This window comes from Nicotiana tabacum, chromosome 22 (assembly GCF_000715075.1).
Source record: "Nicotiana tabacum cultivar K326 chromosome 22, ASM71507v2, whole genome shotgun sequence".
In the NCBI taxonomy this organism is placed as follows: Eukaryota; Viridiplantae; Streptophyta; class Magnoliopsida; order Solanales; family Solanaceae; genus Nicotiana; species Nicotiana tabacum.
The window spans coordinates 87,726,242-87,746,829 of record NC_134101.1 but is presented as its reverse complement, the minus strand read 5'-3'; the positions used below and the strand labels follow the sequence as shown (position 1 = coordinate 87,746,829).

General features: G+C 35.7%; 1 protein-coding gene and 1 long non-coding RNA gene across 2 annotated transcripts; one reads left to right on the top strand and one right to left on the bottom strand.

The window, feature by feature from the left end:
* The first annotated feature begins 904 nt into the window (after window positions 1-904).
* Window positions 905-8,509, top strand: LOC107830011 (amino acid transporter AVT1J-like). Its single transcript, XM_075244488.1, has 3 exons — window positions 905-1,281; window positions 7,166-7,773; window positions 7,858-8,509. The coding sequence occupies exons 1-3, from the start codon at window positions 1,032-1,034 to the stop codon at window positions 8,377-8,379; spliced, it is 1,380 nt and encodes a 459-aa protein (XP_075100589.1). The 5' UTR covers window positions 905-1,031; the 3' UTR covers window positions 8,380-8,509.
* On the bottom strand, window positions 3,941-5,064 carry LOC107764572 (uncharacterized). Its single transcript, XR_001643261.2, has 3 exons — window positions 4,608-5,064; window positions 4,392-4,507; window positions 3,941-4,244 (listed from the first exon to the last, which is right to left on the bottom strand). It is a non-coding gene; the product is annotated as an uncharacterized LOC107764572 (long non-coding RNA).
* Window positions 8,510-20,588: the final 12,079 nt, after the last annotated feature.

Below are 20,588 nucleotides of genomic sequence, written 5' to 3'. Positions count from 1 at the left end.
GCTTAAATCATACCGAACTTGGTAAATGAATTTCAAAAAAAGTTAAACTTCGTTTTCTTGACCGGTAAAAGGGGATTTACATTTTCTTGGATAACTGCTCCTTGATGAATATTTGATTGACTGTTTGATTGTATTTTCCTTTTGTGGAACGGGCGGAATGCCTCAGCGGATTAAATAGATGCATCTATGGTTCGCGCCGTTCAATCCTCCGGTAGTGTGCGTTATTCAGCTTTACCATTCACGAAGTACTCTTGAATTGTTTTGATTGAGTCTTCAAATTTAGAATTCATGGAGTTTCGATCATCTCTCTCATATTGCCTCTGCATTTTTATTTTACAAAAATAATTAACATGAATTGTCGGAGATAAAATGATCATCAGGTTTTATAACAAGTAGTACGTGGACTACTAGAGAAGTTAAACGCCAATTTGAGATGGATAAATTCAATTGCATTGAAAAAAAATATAGCATATACTCTAACACTAATTACACCAAGAACAATTTTGAAAAGAAAAAATTAATTCATTCTTGAGAACTGAAAAACTCAAATATTTTGACCACAAAAAAAAAAAACCAAAAATCATATAAAGTGGACGGGAGGAAGTATAGAATTTAAAATAATCGAGATTCTAATGCGGGTATATTAAACTCGCAAACTCCAACCTCGATATCGCCTATTCTGTTCCCAATTAGATTTAACTTATATACATGACAATTTTAAGAGTTTTTATATAATCAACATATTTTAACATATTATAGCTGATATTTTGCCTTATATTTTTTTTAATTTAGTAATCCATATTTTATAATTGGTTACCTATTGGAATTTTTTAAATGATCTGACACTATATAACTTCAATATGGAGAACTATATTCAATGCTCAACCTCCAACCTCGTATCCCCTCTTCTTTTTGTCAATTTACAACGTGTCAAAATCTAAAGTGGTTGCTGCCACATGCAGAAGTAACTACATGAAAGTCTTATAAATAGATTAGTGCCATATTTGGTTCATCACATAAGTTATTGGTCTATGAATCTCTCTGTATACGGAAATAAAAAAGGAACTCTCTGTACTCAAAAGATCCAAAGGGGATATCTCATTGTTTTTGTCTGGGAAATGGAGACCAAATCTCAGAATGGAAAGTTTCTTTCTTTGCCCTTGTTAGCTGAATACGATCAAGTTGATAAAGCTGAGAAGGGAATTGGATCGGACTCTGTTATTATCACTGGAAAAACCTCTTTTCTGAAAACCACATTTCACGGACTTAATGCTCTATCAGGTTCTTTCTGTGTGTGTGTGTTTTCGTTAATTTCTTTTTCTATCTTTTGTGGACATTTTCTTTTTTCTTTGGTTCTTCTTAGCGTTTAATTCGGTGATATTGTTACTTTTATGATTCGGTTCCGGGTTTTATATGTGTCTAGTCAAACTTCTCCCCCCCCCCCCCCCCCCCCCAACCCAAAAAAAAATCATTTGTTCTAATGCTCTTCTAATTTGTAATTTGTACTAGCATATAAGGATTTAGTCGAGTATAATTTTTGTACACTGACTGTGTAAAAAGCATCAGCTCATCTAAAAGATAAAGTGTATGAAAAGATAGTATGTTGCCTGCAAGAATTGTCCAAAAAAAGTGTAATTACTAACATGAAAAGATGAGGTATGTTGCCTGCAATGGAAAAATTCTTTTACACATGTTATAAATCCAATACAACTACAGTATATATCTTGATGTATTAACTCACGCCATTGATGCGTGATATTTGAGCTTCAGAGAATATCGAAGAAGAGAGAATAAAGTATGGTTCTGAAGAGAAGCTCTCAATTGTATTGAAGGAAGACTAAAACATTTACAATGTTAATCTATATAAGCTATACATTGTTAAGCTAATTAACTTAGCCTATTGGCCAATTACTCACTAACTAACATAACTAATCAATGCTAATATACACCGCTGTTATCCTACACCTTGCTCACCCACTGTGCTATGAGATTCACAGCTATTAGCTCCTTCATCTCAACACCCCCTTCAAGCTAGGTGTTGTAAAGATGTTCAAAACACCTAGCTTGGACAACAGATGATAGTGTTGCACGCTGCCTAGTCCTTTGGTCAATATATCTGCTTCTTGATCTTCTATTGGGACATAAACAGGATGGATTAGTCCTTCCTGCACCTTCTCCCTTATAAAATGACTGTCTATCTCTATATGCTTCATGCGCTCATGAAATACTAGATTGTTGGCTATTTGCATTGCTGTCTTGCTATCTGTAAAGAGTTGAATGGGAGTAACAAATGCAACTCCCAACTCTTTGAACACTCCTAACAACCAAATCAGTTTAGAAACTGTCAATGCCATGCTTCTATACTCTGACTTTGCGGAGCTTCTTGTAATTGTATTCCGTTTCTTTGATTTCCATGATATCAAAGAGTCACCAATTTCACCAAATACCCTATAACAGATTTCCTTGGGTTTGAACAACTGGCCAGTCTGCATCACTGTCTGCCTTCAAGCTCATGTCATCTTTTGCACTCATTAGAATGCCTAGCCCTGGCTTATTCTTAATATACCTCACCAATCTCTGTGTGCTTCTAGATGAGATCTTTTAGGTTCCTGCATGAATTGACTCAAAATTTGCACTGTATAAGCAATATCAGGCCTTGTCAGTGTTAGGTAAAGAAGCTTTCCTATGAGCCTTTGGTACACCCATTCATATCTGTAAGTTGTGGATCATCATTTAGATCACAATGTGTATCATATTTCACAGTTGTTAATTTCCTGTTGTGTTCCATTGGTGTCACAACTGGCTTAGAACCTGTTAATCCTAGTTCTGTTATGAGCTCAACTATTTCCTCTGGTACAGTAATATCCCCTTTTGAGATCTGCTTACTTCTATTCCCAAGAAGTACTTCAATGACCCCAAGTCTTTGATCTTAAAAGCTTTGTGCAATATGGTTTTTGCTTCCTGTATTAAAGTCTCATCATCTCATGTGATCAAAAGATCATCAACATAAACAAGGATGATAACAAGTTTGCGGTTTTTTCTTAGGGTGAAAAGAGAATGATCATGTCTGCTTTGAAAAAATCCTGCCTGTGAAAGAGCTTCTGTAAGCTTCAAGTTCCAATGTCTTGATGCTTGTTTAAGCCCATAAAGGGATTTGAGTAGTCTACAACCCTTGTTCCCCCCTTAACTACCAAAACCAGGTAGAAGCTGCATGTGGACTTCTTCTTCTAAGTCACCCTAAAGAAATACATTGTAGACATCCATTTGGTAAAGATTCCACTGATGAATGGCAGTTAATGCGATGACTACCCTTACTGTAACCTTACTGGTTAAAAGTTAGCTACAAACTTTAATGGTTAAAAGTTAGCTACAAACTTTAATGTTTCATGGCTAAGGATTAATACTTATTACTACAAGAACTTTTTTGATATGGCTATATTAATAAAACTTTTGCCACGAACAATATATATTTATAGCTAATGATTTTATTCTTTTGCCACGATAAATCAATTTTGTAGCTATCTTTTATACTTTAGCCACAAAGGGGTATACTGTGGCAAAAGATGTTATGTATCAATATTAGATTTGTATTATAGTATTTATATTTAGCTATCAATGCATAATTTTATAGCAGTAAATCGTCAAAATATTCATGATTAGCTTTTTTTATTATATTTATTTGGTGACTAGATTTTTATTACATTTTATTTTTATTGATGAAAAATTAATTTATTAGAGATAATAAATTTTTCTGTCATATGTGTTGCTATTTTCTTTTTTTACCTCACTAAATATTTTTAAAATTTTCAAATATTCCATATCCATACATCTCTGATCAATTCATAGAAACACACAATAAAAACTTTAACTATCACTTATTTTACAGAAACTGACTTTCAAAATAGTTTTAAAAATTAATTCTAAAATATACAATTGTCTATCTAAAGCAGATAATATCCACACTTCCAAAGACTAGCTAATACGCAGCAAGATAATAAGAAAGAAGTCAACCTTGCATTCTTGTCAAACTAATAGGAGTAAAATACAAACTATGTACAGGCGGTAATTTAACTATAATCTATAAAATTCAGAAAGGTTCCACATCAAAACAAAACTAAGTGCTAAGTATTTGATATGAGAATTGCAAATGTAGCCACCAGATGATCTTCTGCGGTCAAGGATAAAGTAATTTCACTCAAAGCTGAAACCTTGCTCTTCTTCCATTCAATAGATTAAAATGTACCCTATAAATTCAAAATAAACAATAATTAGTACAAAAGACATCAATACAAAGATGCAAGTTTACTTTGTATAATGCTAAAAGAACGTTCAAAAAGAGAAACTTTAGCATATAACAAGAGGGGAAAACGTAAAGCGATAAGAAAACAAACCTGTATACTTTTTAAAAAACTTTTGAAAGGATTTTCATCTCAATTTTGTAATATCTTTTCTAGAACTGTGGGTCCTTCCAACATTATATTGTAATCTTCAAGGTTCCACTCAATATCTATCACAATACAACACAATATCTATTAATTTGTTAGAATATAAATCAAAAATTCAAATAAAAAAGGTGTATGGGGATTCAGAAATCCTAAGATACATACATAAACATATCTGGAAAGAAAGAAGGCGACTGGCTATCTAAGCGGTGATTGATCAGTTGGTTTGCTCTGTTCATGTGAAGAGAAAAGACATTGTTGAAGAAGAAGAAAATGGGCAAAGGGGGGAGGAAGGGGGGTTTATTAGGTTTTGTAGATTTTTGTTTGGGCCAAACCTTTACGCTCTTCGTTTTGTTATTACTATTACTATATATATTTGCACTATTACCTAATATAAATCCTATAAATGTGAGAACTGTAAGTATTAACAAATACAAGTCCAGCAAGAAAATTATTTATGAAAAAGGCAAAAGATTAAACACATACTTCACACTAAGTAAAATAAAAAAATCAACTTGCATGAAATAAAGATATTTTATAATATATTTTATTCTTTACAACTTTTTTCGTCATATACAAGTCTTATTTAACCTTCACGGACCACTTCACTACCCAGCAAGCTCCGGCTCGAAAGCAAGAAGCAAGGGCGCAGTAGTTGCGCGAAGTTGCGCCTTAGCGCATCCGTTTTCTTGCTCGTTAGCGCTTTTTTTTTATTGCAGCTAGCACACATATACGATATTGTTAGTTTTGTTATATACTCCTATTTCAATCGTATTAATTTCTTAATTTTAGAATTTAATTAGATAATGATAGTTATTAAGTTATTAAACTAGCATTAGAACATTAAATAAAAAACTTTTCTATTAATCTAAAGTGAGGGTAATTAGTGATAAATGTACATAGATATAAAAATATCGTTTAAATTTGATATTGAGATATTCAAATCTAATGAAAATTAGTTACATACTTATTTAATTGTATTGAAACTTACAAGTATATTTTGTTTTATATGAATTATGATATGCTAGTTAGTATTGTTATACACTCCTATATTAACCATATAAAATCTTAAAAAAACGTTTATGTGAAATTTAATAACATCGAATTATGTAAACATTATAAAATATCAAATAATAGTCACAAGAGAAAACACGATCTTTATCATATTTAATTCCCAATTCTTATATTCAATGTATATTTAGTTTATGATAATTGAAAACTTATCAAGTTAGTATATATATATATATATATATATATATATATATATATATATATATATATATCTTAAGATGTATATTTATGAGGACTTGTTTAAAAATAAATACTTAAATAAAGAAATTACTCTAAGTACCTATAAAAAAATTAGTAAAGTACCATACATACATAAATTCTCTATAAATATTAGTATATTTTGAATTTTACACCATATTTACATAATTAATGTCCAAAATAACAAGTTGCAATAAAATAAAATGTGGCTAGAAGATTGTCATTGTTGCGGCAAATCTACCTTGTGGCAAAAACTAATAAAATTTTATCATACAAATAAATCCGTAGTTATATCATTTTATCATGACAAATAATTGTAGATATTAATCCAATTACTGACATGGCTTTTTAGAACTTGAAGAAAAATCATTTATTTAGCATCATTTTTGTTTTAAATAATTTATTGCGACTAAAAGATTATTATTGTTATATTAAGTATCAACTCATGACAAAAATTAATGATCTACGAAATTTTATTATAGCAAGAAATTTGTGGCTGATTTAACCTATACTGCCACAATTTTATATAACTTGAAGCAAAAATATTCATTTAGCTATAATATTTTATTTTAAATATTTTGTTGTGGCTAAAAGGTTACTATAGCTATAGTAAGTTTCAACTCCTGGCAAAAAAACTAATGATTAGCTACGAAATTTAATTATACTATGGCTATATCATCTAATTACTGCCACAACTTTTTAGAACTTGAAGCAAAAATATTCATTTAGCTATAATATTTTATTTTAAATAATTTATTGTGGCTAAAAGGTTACTCTTGCTACAATAACTATTGGTGTATGGCAAAAACTTATGATTAGCTACAAAATTTTACTTGTAGCTATTTAGGTAGCTATTGCCACGATTGTTATCCATTATAGCTAATATGAAGAATTAGCTTTCCCAACTTAATTTCCGTGGCTAAGAAATTTTATAATTTGGTAAATAGCCATAGAATTCTTATTTTTGTGGCTGCTATTAGGTATTAGCTACAATTTTTAAATTCGTAGCTAAGATTTCGTAGCTATAGATGCATAATGTTGTAGTGGTAGTTTGTTAAATATCAGATTTCCCATGTTTTCTTAGTGTAATTTAATTAGTGTACTCGTAATCGCATTTTTAATTTAATTAGAGTGTCGGAATCAACAGAACTTTTAGACCATTTCATATAGCAAGAGAGACAGAATAAGACCTGATCTTTCTTGTACTTCATATACATAATGCTGCACTAAATGAAATGAACAAATCAAATATGGTGGTCTTTTCTAGAAGGTGTGTTCTCTAATGATGAGTGTAGAGGGACAATTAAATGTGAGTGATGGTGATCTGCTGAAATTTCATGGAAAAGAGAAAGAGATTTTATGTGCGATACATTGATTACTAGTTTTCAAGAACAACTTTTACACTTGTATTTTGTTGGAAACTTAAACCTATTAGTATAACTTTCTCTTTTCAGGAGTAGGAATTTTGTCTACTCCATATGCGCTATCTTCGGGAGGGTGGTTAAGCATGATACTTCTACTCGTTATTGCATGTGTGACCTTCTACACATCCTTGTTAATAAAGAGATGTATGGATTTTGATCCTACTATAAGAAGTTATCCTGACATTGGAGATCGAGCATTTGGAAAAGCAGGAAGAATACTGGTTGCGGTTTTTATGAATCTAGAGCTTTACTTGGTCGCGACTGGTTTTTTAATTCTTGCTGGGGACAACTTGCATAATCTATTACCGGAGGTGAACTTTGGATTTTGGGGACATAGTTTTGGTGGGAAACAAAGCTTTGTCTTGATTGTTGCTCTTGTTATATTGCCAACCGTATTATTAAAGAACATGAGCATTCTTGCATATGTATCAGCCTCTGCAGTTTTAGCTTCTCTCGTTATAATTGGTTCGATTTTCTGGGCAGCAATGTATGATGGTATTGGATTTAACAAAAAGGGAATACTTGTGAATTGGGGAGCAATCCCTACATCTTTTAGCTTATATGCCTTCTGCTATTGTGGACATCCTGTTTTCCCAACTCTGTACACCTCAATGAAAAATCAGAAGCAATTTTCTAAGGTAACATATTACAGAATAGACCATCATATGTGTATAGGCGATTTTCCATCCTACGGATGCTAATTTTTGGTAGTTTTATTGCAGGTAATGCTTCTGTGCTTTCTGTTCGCTACCACAACCTATGCATCGATAGCAGCTATGGGGTACTCAATGTTTGGCTCGGACGTGGAGACACAGATTACCTTGAACCTTCCAACTGAAAAGTTTAGCTCAAAATTGGCCATATACACTGCCTTGGTCAGTCCAATTGCCAAGTATGCACTAATGATGACACCAATTGTCAACAGACTCGAGGAACATTTCCAGTCTTACAACGATGAAGGATCATCATCATTTAGTCCCCTGACCAGGACCACCTTGGTTGTGAGCAGTGTCATTATAGCTCTGGCTATACCCTTCTTTGGCTATCTCATGTCACTAGTTGGAGCATTTCTTAGTGTCACAGCTTCAATTTTGCTACCATGCTTGTGCTACTTGAAGATTTCGGGCACTTACAAGAAGCTTGGATTTGAGCTGGTCATAATAGGCTTGACTGTGCTAATGGGAGTCCTAATCTTAGTTACTGGTACATACACATCTTTGATAGAGATAATACAACATTTTTAGACTTTTTCTATTACTAATTCATTCGTTAGTTCTATAGTTTCGTGATAGTTGTTTCTGAAAGCAAAGTATAAATTCTTATGATCTGTGTAAGTGTCACAATGTTCACCATACAAGTAGTGACGTCATATTTTCAAGGCAAAAGTTACAGTTGCGAACTCGAGATCGGTGGTAGGATAATTTTTTCGTGGCTCTTTAGCTGTCGGGTGTCGCACCTCCTTTTTCCGCACCCGCGGGGCGCTTAGGGAGTTTTCTCCAATTGAAGGACAGTCGAAACAGGATTTATTTAATTGTTTCAGAGTCGCCACCTGGGAATTTTAAGGCGTCCAAAGTCACCGGTTTAATCCCTGAATCGAGGAGAATATAACTCTGTTTGGTTATTCTGCGAACCAGAAATCCTGAGTAAGGAATTCTGTTGATCCGGAAGAAGGTGTTAGGCATTTCCGAATTCCGTGGTTCTAGCACGGTCGCTTAACTGTTTTTATTCTTGGCTTAATTATCTCGATTTTACATTTTTATTTGCCCGATTTTTTTTGTTACCGCTTCTATTTAGATTGTTTGTAATTAAAGACCCTTCTTTGAATCGAATTACGCGTACGTATATTCGTGTTATAAATTATATTTTTTTTTAAAAAAAATGCGGAGTTGTGTCACGCGCACGTGTACACAATAATATAGATAATAATTATTTTCGAAATGGTGCTTAAATAAATCTTAAATAAATCAAGAACATTCGCCCTTTTTGTATAATTAAGTAGTGAACCTCACATCTCGGGTTTTTATGAAATTATTAATGATATTTTCCGAGAAATCCCTTTTATTAAATATTCGATCGAAGTTGCGCGAACGCATAATCCGAATTGCTTTTAGAAATATAATCAGGTTACGCGAACGTATCCCTAATCACAAAAATATTCTTGATGGTAGTATAAATTTATTTACAAATTGTTTATTACATCTATACATTTTAGGTAAAAATCATGAGAAATCTCCATTTAAGGTACCCTTAAATTCTTGAAAAGAATTCACAATTTATTAAATGTTTATTGCAAATTATATTTTTTCGCGTATGAATTATATTCCTCAAAGCTATTCAAATTTAAAAAGCAAAGTAAGCATATGACTAATACTATTCTAGTAAATACAATATGTATACTAGAAATGTGCATGGCGTATGAAACTAAAAAAAATCAATTCTTGAAAGGAAATGATATTTTTTGAAGAATTCTTATTATTACATTTGCAATGAATTGTTATTTTTACAATCTTAAACTTGTTACACATTATAAGTCTAATATCTTTCCACATTGCTTGTTCTTAATCTAATAGGCCTAATTATTTTTGATTAATTGCTATTGATTGAATGTAAGATATACATATATAATCAAACCGATTTGATTCTCAATTCATGTGAACCATTGCTAAACACTAACTTTTGCATTGTAAAATTCCTAGGCCATTTGTTATTAAGAAAGAAAACAAATTTACCTATTGACTTAATAAAATGATATTACATACAACATTATTCGCCATATATGGACAAAATGCGACAAACATCATCTAGCCTAAATCCACAACCAAATAATTAAAATATGCTAACAATGCATTTTCTTGACATTTCCCTACTACTCTGTACCTGACTAACAATGTCATAAGACTTAATTAATGGCCAACTTTATGTCATGTTCCCTATCTTGACAATTCAATCATAACTATACTTTAATGAAATTCTGGAATAAATAATACTATTACAACACTTATATGAATTTTAAAAGAGAATGATCAACTGATAATTATTATGTCAAGCATACTACTGTATTAATCAACATAAAACAAAACTGAAATTTAAACTAAAGAACTTAGATGAATGGAAGACAGAACTATAACTCCAAACTTCATTTATTTGCCATGTTGAAGCTTTTCACAACATGAATTTAAAAGATAGGTACCTGGAAATGAAGGTATAAGGAGTAAATTTCAGCAGTTGCAGCAGTAACAAAATCAGCAGAATACCAGTATTCCCACAGATTTGAGCAATAATAAAACCCGAGGAAACCAGATGCACAATGACAGTACTTTTAAGAAATTTCAGATTTTTAACTGAACAAAGAGATCGAACAAATCCGGACAGATTTAATACAAAGAATAATATTTCTGAATTTGAGACTTAGAACAAAGCAGACTGAAAAAGCTTTCAATTTCAAAACACAGAATCAGCTTCAATACTAACTTCCGATGTAGAATTCTGTTTTAATGTTTCTGTTTTCCTTTCTTTCTATCTTCCTTTTCAGATTTCTGTTTCTGCTTGATTTTCCTCTCTCAAATTTTATATTTTTTCTCTGTGTATCTCTCTGTGTATATTTATCTCTGAGTGTATTCCCTAATGCTTTAAAAATCAGATCCCTTCTCTCTTTTAAATCCCTGTATTTATACAGGTCTGCCCCTTTCTTTTTAAGTGCTGCCTCGACCCCTTCTTCTATTAAAAACCAGAAAATCATATCCAAAAACTGCTTTTAACTACTTTAAATCCCATTAAGTGGTCTTATCCTGATTTTCAGCAGCCCCATTATCCTTTGTTTCCCATTATCACATTAAATAATAGCCATTAACTTTCCACTTTCAGCCCACTATACTATCATATTACTCTCACTATTATGTCCCCGAAATACCCCTGGAAATCCCTTAATATTACTGTTATTACTGCCCCAAACCAAACTGCCTAAACCTTAACAAATTTATCTGAACTAACTTGTTTAGCAGCTAATAACCAACTCCTGAATCAAACAAACATTCTGTCTTTACAGATTATGCTAAACAGGGAAATGCAATAGCTGATGTACAAGAGCTAAATTCAGATTGAACACTGAACTTGCATACAAACATATTAACAATACACAGAACTCAACAGAACATTTCAACTGAAATTCAAAACTGAACAAAGAGCAACAAATGCAGGAGCATTGTCAGTATTAACACTGCCCTGAACTTAATGTTCAAAAATCAACATACATAACACCTATTTGATGAACTTACTGATTTGCAAACAAACATGATTTAATTTACGATATTAATCAACTGACTATCTACAATGATTGTCAACAAACAGTCTATAAAAATAGAAACAGATTGTTTCAATCAGTATTATCATAAACGAGAATTCATAATATAACTAATCGACGAACTTAATCGAGTCGATTACACACATTGTAAACAATCACAACCAACAGAAACAATTCACACTTTGATCAAGTAAGCGGGACAGAATAACAGAATTAATCAAACAAAAATATGAAAAATTAACAGGTTATTGAAACAAACAACTATACATGTAGGAAATAAAAAGAAAAATAGGAAAAATACCTTTGAATCTTTAAACTTCAACCGGACTCAAACTCAACTTGGATTCGGACTTTTGAAATCAAACAGACCTTAGTCGAAGTATTTTCAACTGAAAATACTTCGACTAAGGTCGATTAAACCTCAATCCCTCGTTTGAATTGAAAAAAATTCCAAGATTGGAAAATTTTTAGGGTTTCAGATTTTGGATCGTAAATCCGAACACTTCTGGGCAGATTCGAAGGGAACCAAAGATGACACAAGGGTGAGGGAAGCCTAGGGGTCATTTGGTGTTAATTTGGAAGGAATCTGAGTGAGTTCATTTTTGATTCGAACCTTCAAAAGAAGATTCGAAGAGTTCTGAGGGGATTCGAACCAAACCAACACTAGATCCATAGCTAGGGTATCTAGGGGAAGCTGTGGTGTTATTTTGGAAGCCATTGGAAAGGGTTGAGTTTTCAGACCAACCTTCGATTTAATATTCGAAGAGTTGGGGTCTGATTCGAAAGAAACTAAAGTCAGATCCGTAAAGAGGGGGTTGTGAGGAGTCTGGGGTGTTAAGGTGGTGACCAGCGGCGTTGTTGCCGCCGGGTTTCAGGCGATGGGATGCTAGGGCGGCTAGGGTTAGGGGTGGGTTTTGGAGAAGATGATGAATAGTGAAGAGGGGGGGTGTTTAGTTAGGGGGCCGGGGTAGGGGTTTGGGCCTTATATAGGGGAAGGGTGGATTGATGCTGACCGTTAGATCAGGCAGAATGAATGGCCAGGATCCGTTCATTAAACCAAACGATGTCGTTTGGTTTAATGCCAGGGTCGGACTAAGTCGGGGCAGTGGGTCGGGTAAGGATCACAGGTTAGGGTGATGAGATATCAGCCGTTGGATGGATTTGATCCAACGACCATTGATGAAATACGACCAAACGCTGTCGTTTTCGCTCGTTTAAATTGGACCGGACATGTTTGTTTGGACTAGGCTATGGGGCTTACTTTATTTGGGCCTGGATTTAGGTCCAGGTCCGATTTTTCTTTTTTACAACTTATTTTTTTTTTATTTTCTAATTTTATTCTTAATTATTAAAATCTTAATTAAAATTATAAAAACAAAAATTACCCTTACAAAGATATTAATTACCTTTTAACAACTATTTAACACATAGACAAAACATTAATCACACAGTGGAACATTTAAAATAGAACAAATGCATCTTTTTTTGTGATTTTATTTAAATCAATTATTAAATGCATAATTAAATCCTAGATATGCATGAAACATATATTTTTATTTTAATTTTGTTTAATTATAACAAAGCAAACATTTACGGACAACACAAATAATTAACAAACACCACACAAATTCTAAAAATTGCCCTCTAAAAGAGATTTATTTTATTTATTTTTGATTTATTTTGGAGTTGTTTTCGGGAGGCAAAAAATCACGTGCTCACAGCTGCCCCTCTTTGCGCGGAAACTCGAAGAGTTTTCGTGCAAAGATAAAGTGAGCGGATACGAGCGATTTTTGCCCGTTCAAATACTCCGTGGGAAGCATTTTTTAAAAGATTTGACCGAACCTCTGTTTCAAAGGTTTCCTACATATCCTTGGCTATAATTGAATCAGGTCAATGTAATTTGGGAAGTTTTGGGTAGCTGGGACTACCATGGGACTGTGATGTTACTGCTGTTTCGTGCTATTTTTACTGCTTGCTGACCTCCTTATTACACTTTGCTTCAAAGGTAATACAAAAAAGCTAAACTAGACTATGGTACATGAATTATAAAATCTTATCTAGATCATGCCCTTGCGTTTCTTGTTGTCTTGATATCTTGGTGTCTCTTGGGCATTTGGCTTATTCCGCATTACCTTTCATTGTGTCCCGTATTTTCTTTCTCTGTTTGGGACTCTTGTCGTTTCCTGCTGGGGACTTTGTTGGACTCCTCTTGCTTTATTGACTCTAAGTGTGCTCCTTTCTCATATGAGCGGGCTTTTGATTTCAATACTTAAATTATATTCCCTTGTTCTCCAGGTGGGCGCCTGACTTCTGTTGCTTCAATTCTTCATCCTCGTTCTCCAGGTGGACGCCTGACTTCTTCTTAATTCTTCATCCTTATTCTCCAGGTGGACGCCTGACTTCTTCTAAATTTCTTCATCCTCATTCTCCAGGTGAACGCCTGATTTCTTCAATTCTTTGTCCTCATTCTCCAGGTGGACGCCTGATTTCTTCTTTTCCTTGTCCTTATTCTCCAGGTGGAAGCCTGATTTCTTTTTTATCTCTTCATCCTCATTCTCCAGGTGGACGCCTGATTTCTTCAATTCTTCATCCTCATTCTCCAGGTGGACGCCTGACTTCTTCTTTAATTCTTCATCCTCATTCTCCAGGTGGACGCCTGACTTCTTCTTAAATTTCTCATCCTCATTCTCCAGGTGGACGCCTGATTTCTTCAATTCTTCATCCTCATTCTCCAGGTGGACGCCTGATTTCTTCTTTAATTCTTCATCCTCATTCTCCAGGTGGACGCCTGATTTCTTCAATTCTTCATCCTCATTCTCCAGGTGGACGCCTGACTTCTTCTTAAATTTCTCATCCTCATTCTCCAGGTGGACGCCTGATTTCTTTTTTAATTCTTCATCCTCATTCTCCAGGTGGACGCCTGATTTCTTCAATTCTTCATCCTCATTCTCCAGGTGGACACCTGATTTCTTCTTAAATTTCTCATCCTCATTCTCCAGGTGGACGCCTGATTTCTTCAATTCTTTGTCCTCATTCTCCAGGTGGACGCCTGATTTCTTCTTTTCCTTGTCCTTATTCTCCAGGTGGACGCCTGATTTCTTTAATTCTTCATCCTCATTCTCCAGGTGGACGCCTGATTTCTTTTTAATTCTTCATCCTCATTCTCCAGGTGGACGCCTGACTTCTTTTTAATTCTTCATCCTCATTCTCCAGGTGGATGCCTGATTTCTTTTTAATTCTTCATCCTCATTCTCCAGGTGGATGCCTGATTTCTTCTTAAATTCTTATCCTCATTCTCCAGGTGGATGCCTGACTTCTTTTTAATTCTTCACCAGGTGTTTCCTGACACAAATGTTGTTTTTGCCCCTGTTTTAAATCCAAAAAAACTTCGTTAATTTAAAGCAGGGGGATTAACTGGGGCATTCTTGCCGATGGTGGGGCTTCTCTTCCTCTTGTTTTATTGCCTTGGAATGGTTGAAAAGACTATTTGTCCTTGTAATTGATCCTTAACTATAGGATCCCCCTCTGTATGTTTTCCATCAAACCCTTTTAACCGTAATCATATGCTCTCCTGACATTGCTGATCCGCTTTTGATTTCACTTTTCTTCCTCCAATATTTTTTTTTATCTTCCTGCCCATCATGGCCGTATTTTTGTCTTATGCAACCTTGAATCTTGGTAGTATACCTTGACATTCTTTCTTATTTGTTTGGAATAAAACTTATCTCAAAGGCTTTAGAAGAGTAAGATTATTAGTGACGAAAACATGACGATTTAGACAATCTAGAATGAAAAGAAAAATCTAAATTTGGATGACTGTGGGAGAAAAAAATAAAGGACTTATCTGATTGGAGTCACTGGCACCAATGATCATGGTATGCATTTTGGATTAATCAATCCAGTCTTTTAATCAAACTCCTTTTGATTGTCTCATTTTGTTTTCCCCAAAATTTCCATAACCAAACTTCATTTTTCATTTTACAGACATGTTTGACTTGCAATATCTCAAAGAGTTTTCACCGACAAACCTTCCTTATTCCTTTTCGCCTTATGGTGCCTGCGAAGGTTTTCACCAATAAGACTCTCTCATTTTACTTTCTCTCAACTTTCGTCGTCTCATGGTGCCCGTGCGGGTTTTTACCTATAAGACTCTCTCATTTTACTTTCTTTTCTTGTTTGTACCAGAGTGTTATGAACCATCTTCATTTGCTTGACTCAGCATTTTTCTAAGATTGATCGAAAGGTCTTTTTGGTATGTGGTTGGAAATGGAAAGGTATCAAAAGCTAAACAGTTTTGATATGGGTTTAAAATTACAACTCTTGGAATCTTTTTCTTATTTCTGCCCCAGTTTCTTTTCTTGATTTGGGGTCTCTTGATGTTTTTTTTTGTGCACATTATGCATATTGTGCACCCTATGACCGAGCCGTGAGGCGCCTACGTATCCTTCTTTGAGGAATAAGGTCAAACGTAGTTCACTAAATAATAGTGATTTTTTTTATTACTACTTCATATTTGATTTTCATTGATTCCAAGAGAGGGCAGGAAAGAAACAAATATGGCTCAAAAGGGAAAGCAAAGGGTATAGTGTTTGGATAGCAGAATAAATTGCCTTTGTCATTCCAATCTTCGAAATAATGCTAAATACAAACATTCAAAAGTTATGCATAATATCTTTTTACCGCGTCAGAATTGATCGCCATGTCTATGCATTTGCCTTCAATATCTATTAAGCAGAGTGCCCCATTCGATAATACTCTCGTCACAATGAATGGTCCTTGCCAATTCGGGGCAAATTTGCCTTTTGCCTCAACCTGCTGTGTAAGAATACGTTTCAGCACATGCTGACCCACTTCAAACTTCCGTGGACGCACCTTTTTGTTGTATGCTCTTGCTATTCTTCTTTGATACAATTGACCATGACATACTGCGGCCAATCGTTTTTCATCAATCAAGTTTAACTGTTCCAGACGGGTTTTGACCCATTCATCATCATCAATCTTTGCTTCGGCGATGATCCGAAGGGAAGGAATCTCAACTTCTGCAGGAATTACTGCTTCAGTGCCATATACCAATAAATAAGGAGTTGCTCCTACTGAAGTGCGAACAGTAGTGCGATATCCCAATAACGCAAATGGTAGTTTTTCATGCCATTGTCTTGAACCTTCTACCATTTTCCGAAGTATCTTCTTTATGTTTTTGTTGGCTGCCTCGACTGCTCCATTCGCCTTGGGCCGATATGGGGTTGAGTTGCGATGTTTAATCTTAAACTGTTGACATACTTCCTTCATTAAGTTACTGTTAAGATTAGCACCGTTATCTGTGATGATCACTTTTGGGATTCCGAATCGACATATGATATTTGAGTGGAGAAAATCGACCACAGCTTTCTTGGTCACTGATTTGAATGTCTTGGCCTCAACCCATTTGGTAAAATAATCAATGGCTACCAGAATGAACCTGTGCCCATTGGATGCTGCTGGCTCAATTGGTCCTATCACATCCATGCCCCAGGCAACGAAGGGCCATGGTGCCGACATTGTGTGCAACTCGGATGATGGAGAATGAATCAAATCTCCGTGTATCTGGCATTGATGACACTTGCGCACAAAACTAATACAATCTCGCTCCATGGTAAGCCAATAATAACCAGCTCGGAGGATTTTCTTTGCCAGTACATATCCGCTCATGTGGGGTCCGCAAACTCCCGAATGTACTTCAGACATGACAACCGTAGCTTGTCTGGCATCTATGCATCTTAATAATCCAAGATCTGGTGTTCTTTTATACAAAACTCCTCCGCTTAAGAAGAATCCAATTGCCAATTGCCTAATGGTCCTCTTTTGATCTCCTGTGGCTTGTGCGGGATATATCCCCCTCCTGATATACTCCTTGATGTCGTGGAACCATGGTTCACCATCAAATTCTTCTTCAACCATATTGCAATAAGCGTGCTGATCGTGGACTTAAATATGTAGCGGGTCTACATAAGCTTTGTCTGGATAGTGTAACATTGATGCCAAAGTAGCCAATGCATCGACAATCTCATTATGAATCCTTGGAATATGCCGGAACTCCACTGATTGAAACCACTGACAAAGATCATGTAGACATTGTCGGTATGGTATGAGCTTCAAGTCTCGGGTTTCCCATTCTCCTTGAATTTGATGTACCAGAAGATCCGAATCTCCCATGACTAAGATTTCTTGGATACCCATGTCTGCGGCTAGCCTTAACCCCATAATACAAGCTTCATATTCAGCCATATTATTGGTGCAATAAAATCGCAGTTGAGCCGTAACAGGATAATGATGCCCTATTTCAGAGATGATTACAGCACCTATCCCGACTCCTTTCATGTTAGCGGCTCCATCAAAGAAAAGTTTCCAGCCAGGTTTTTCAATTCGCTCCACCTCGTCGATATGCATTATTTCTTCATCAGGAAAATAGGTTTTCAATGGCTCGTACTCCTCGTCGACCGGGTTTTCAGCTAAATGATCAGCCAGTGCTTGGGCTTTCATTGCAATCCGAGTCACATAGATGATGTCAAATTCTGTGAGCAATATCTGCCACTTTGCAAGTCTCCCTGTTGGCATAGGCTTTTGGAAAATATATTTCAATGGATCCAGACGAGAAATGAGGTAAGTAGTGTAGGATGACAAATAGTGTTTCAATTTTTGAGCTACCCAAGTCAGGGCGCAACATGTCTTCTCCAGATGAGTATACTTAACCTCATAAGCTGTGAATTTCTTGCTAAGGTAGTAGATGGCCTGTTCTTTTCTGCCAGTGAGGTCATGTTGCCCCAATACACAACCAAATGAATTTTTCACGACCGTCAAGTAAAGAATCAGAGGTCTTCCTGGCTCTGGCGGGACCAACACGGGTGGGATTGACAGGTATCCTTTTATCTTATCAAACGCTTCTTGACACTCGTCGGTCCATTCGACCGCAGCATCCTTTTTCAACAATTTGAAAATAGGCTCACAGGTTGTCGTAAGCTGAGCAATAAACCTGCTGATGTAATTCAACCTTCCCAACAAACTCATTACTTCAGTTTTGTTCCTTGGAGGTGGCAATTCTTGGATGGCTTTGATTTTTGAGGGGTCTAGCTCGATGCCTCGCCAACTGACTATGAATCCCAGCAACTTTCCAGATGGAACTCCAAATGCACATTTGGCCAGGTTAAGCTTGAGGTTGTACCTGCGAAGTCTTAAGAAAAATTTCCTCAAATCCCCAACGTGGTCGGCCTGATGTTTTGATTTTATGATTACATTGTCCACGTATACCTCAATCTCCTTGTGTATCATATCATGAAACACTGTGGTCATCGCTCTCATGTAGGTTGCTCCGGCGTTCTTCAAACCGAATGGCATTACCCGGTAGCAATAAGTTCCCCATGGTGTGATGAATGCCATCTTTTCTGCGTCTTCTTCATCCATTAGAATTTGATGATACCCGACATAACAATCCACGAAAGATCCTATATCATGCTTGGCACAATTATTGATCAAAATATGGATATTGGGTAATGGGAAATTATCTTTTGGACTTGCTTTGTTGAGATTGCGGTAGTCGACGCATACTCTAATTTTGCCGTCTTTCTTTGGCACAGGAACGATATTAGCTAACCAAACAGGATATCGAGTGACTCGAATGACCTTTGCTTCCAACTGTTTGGTGATTTCTTACTTAATTCTCACACTCATATCAGGCTTGAATTTTCTCAGCCTCTGCTTTACAGGAGGCACCGTTGGATCGGTGGGCAATTTGTGAACCACTAAATCAGTGCTCAGGCCTGGCATGTCGTCATATGACCATGCAAAAACATCTTTGAATTCTATGAGTGCTTTAATTAACTCTTCTCGGATCTTTGGTTCGAGATGGACACTTATTTTAGTTTCCCGGATATTACTCGTGTCCCTTATATTGATGTCCTCGGTATCACTCAAGTTAGGTTTGGTTTTTTCCTCAAAGTGAATTAACTCTTTACTAATCTCTTCAAAAACCTCATCTTCATCATAATATATTTCTTGAATTATTACTTCGGAACCAGATTGATTTTTAAGACTGGGCTGAGGATTCCTCATGCATGCCATATCATTAGAGCCAGCGTAAAAAGAACTGTACAGAAAAAGAAGAAAGGAAAAAGAAAACTATCAGGAATGATAAAGGAAACTGTATTTTATTGGATGCTGAAAGATAACAAGGTTTGCACACTTCAAACAAACTGTAAGATAAGCATTGGGATTACAACCCTGAGGTAACCCAAACAAACTAAAAGAAAATCAAAATAAACTACCAAGACTCCTTTCGAATGGGGAGAGGAGTGGCTTTCCAATTATTAAGCTTTGTTTCTGGCCCAACGAATTGAACTTCTGCGTTGCTACACCCTTCTCCGTTTTCCAACATATTCACATCATTAAATAATTTCTCGAATCTTTCAATTAATTCCTCCTCAGGATTGACCCGGGATTTAGGAATTGTTGTTATCGGGCGATTTTTAGCACCGGTCTTGACAAAAGACTTTGACAGATGTGGGACTGGTTTTGGAAGAACCCATGCCTTGTGTTTCAGCTTTCTGGCCTTTCTCACGTTGGTGACAGTGGGTATGAACCCCAAACCGAATGTTCCACAGTTCTCGGGGAGAGATACTGGTTGTATAATTCCTTGCAAAGATGAGCCCAGACCTTTGCCGGGTATAAAACCATTTTTTAACATTTCATAGGCTACCATGACTGATGCAGAGGTTATTTTTGGATTCGGAAGGTACTTCCCCTCTGGAATTTTCTCTACCGATACTGTATCGGATACTTGGTATACCCATGGTCCCTGGTCATTTTCTATTCCCTCGACCGGTACAATGGCACTGCTGTGAGCATTTAAACTTTCTTCCCCATGCACAACTATTTCTTGATGATCCCATTCAAACTTGACCGCCTGGTGTAGTGTTGACGGGACTGCTTTAGCAGCATGGATCCATGGTCGACCCAAAAACAAATTATAAGAAACAGTTATGTCCAGTACTTGAAACTCCATTGTGAATTCAACTGGCCCTATTGTCAGTTCCAACACTACGTCGCCAAATGAATCTCTGCTTCCACCGTCAAACCCCCGTACGCAGATACTATTCTTCTGGATCCTCCCCTCTTTGATTT

What these genes read in the sequence shown, in the direction of transcription:
- LOC107830011 (XM_075244488.1), top strand. Translation starts at nt 1,032, where the DNA reads ATGAATCTCTCTGTATACGGAAATAAAAAAGGAACTCTCTGTACTCAA. An exon ending in CGGACTTAATGCTCTATCAG is followed by an intron (nt 1,282 to 7,165) that starts GTTCTTTCTGTG and finishes TTCTCTTTTCAG; the next exon opens with GAGTAGGAATTTTGTCTACT. An exon ending in ATCAGAAGCAATTTTCTAAG is followed by an intron (nt 7,774 to 7,857) that starts GTAACATATTAC and finishes GTTTTATTGCAG; the next exon opens with GTAATGCTTCTGTGCTTTCT.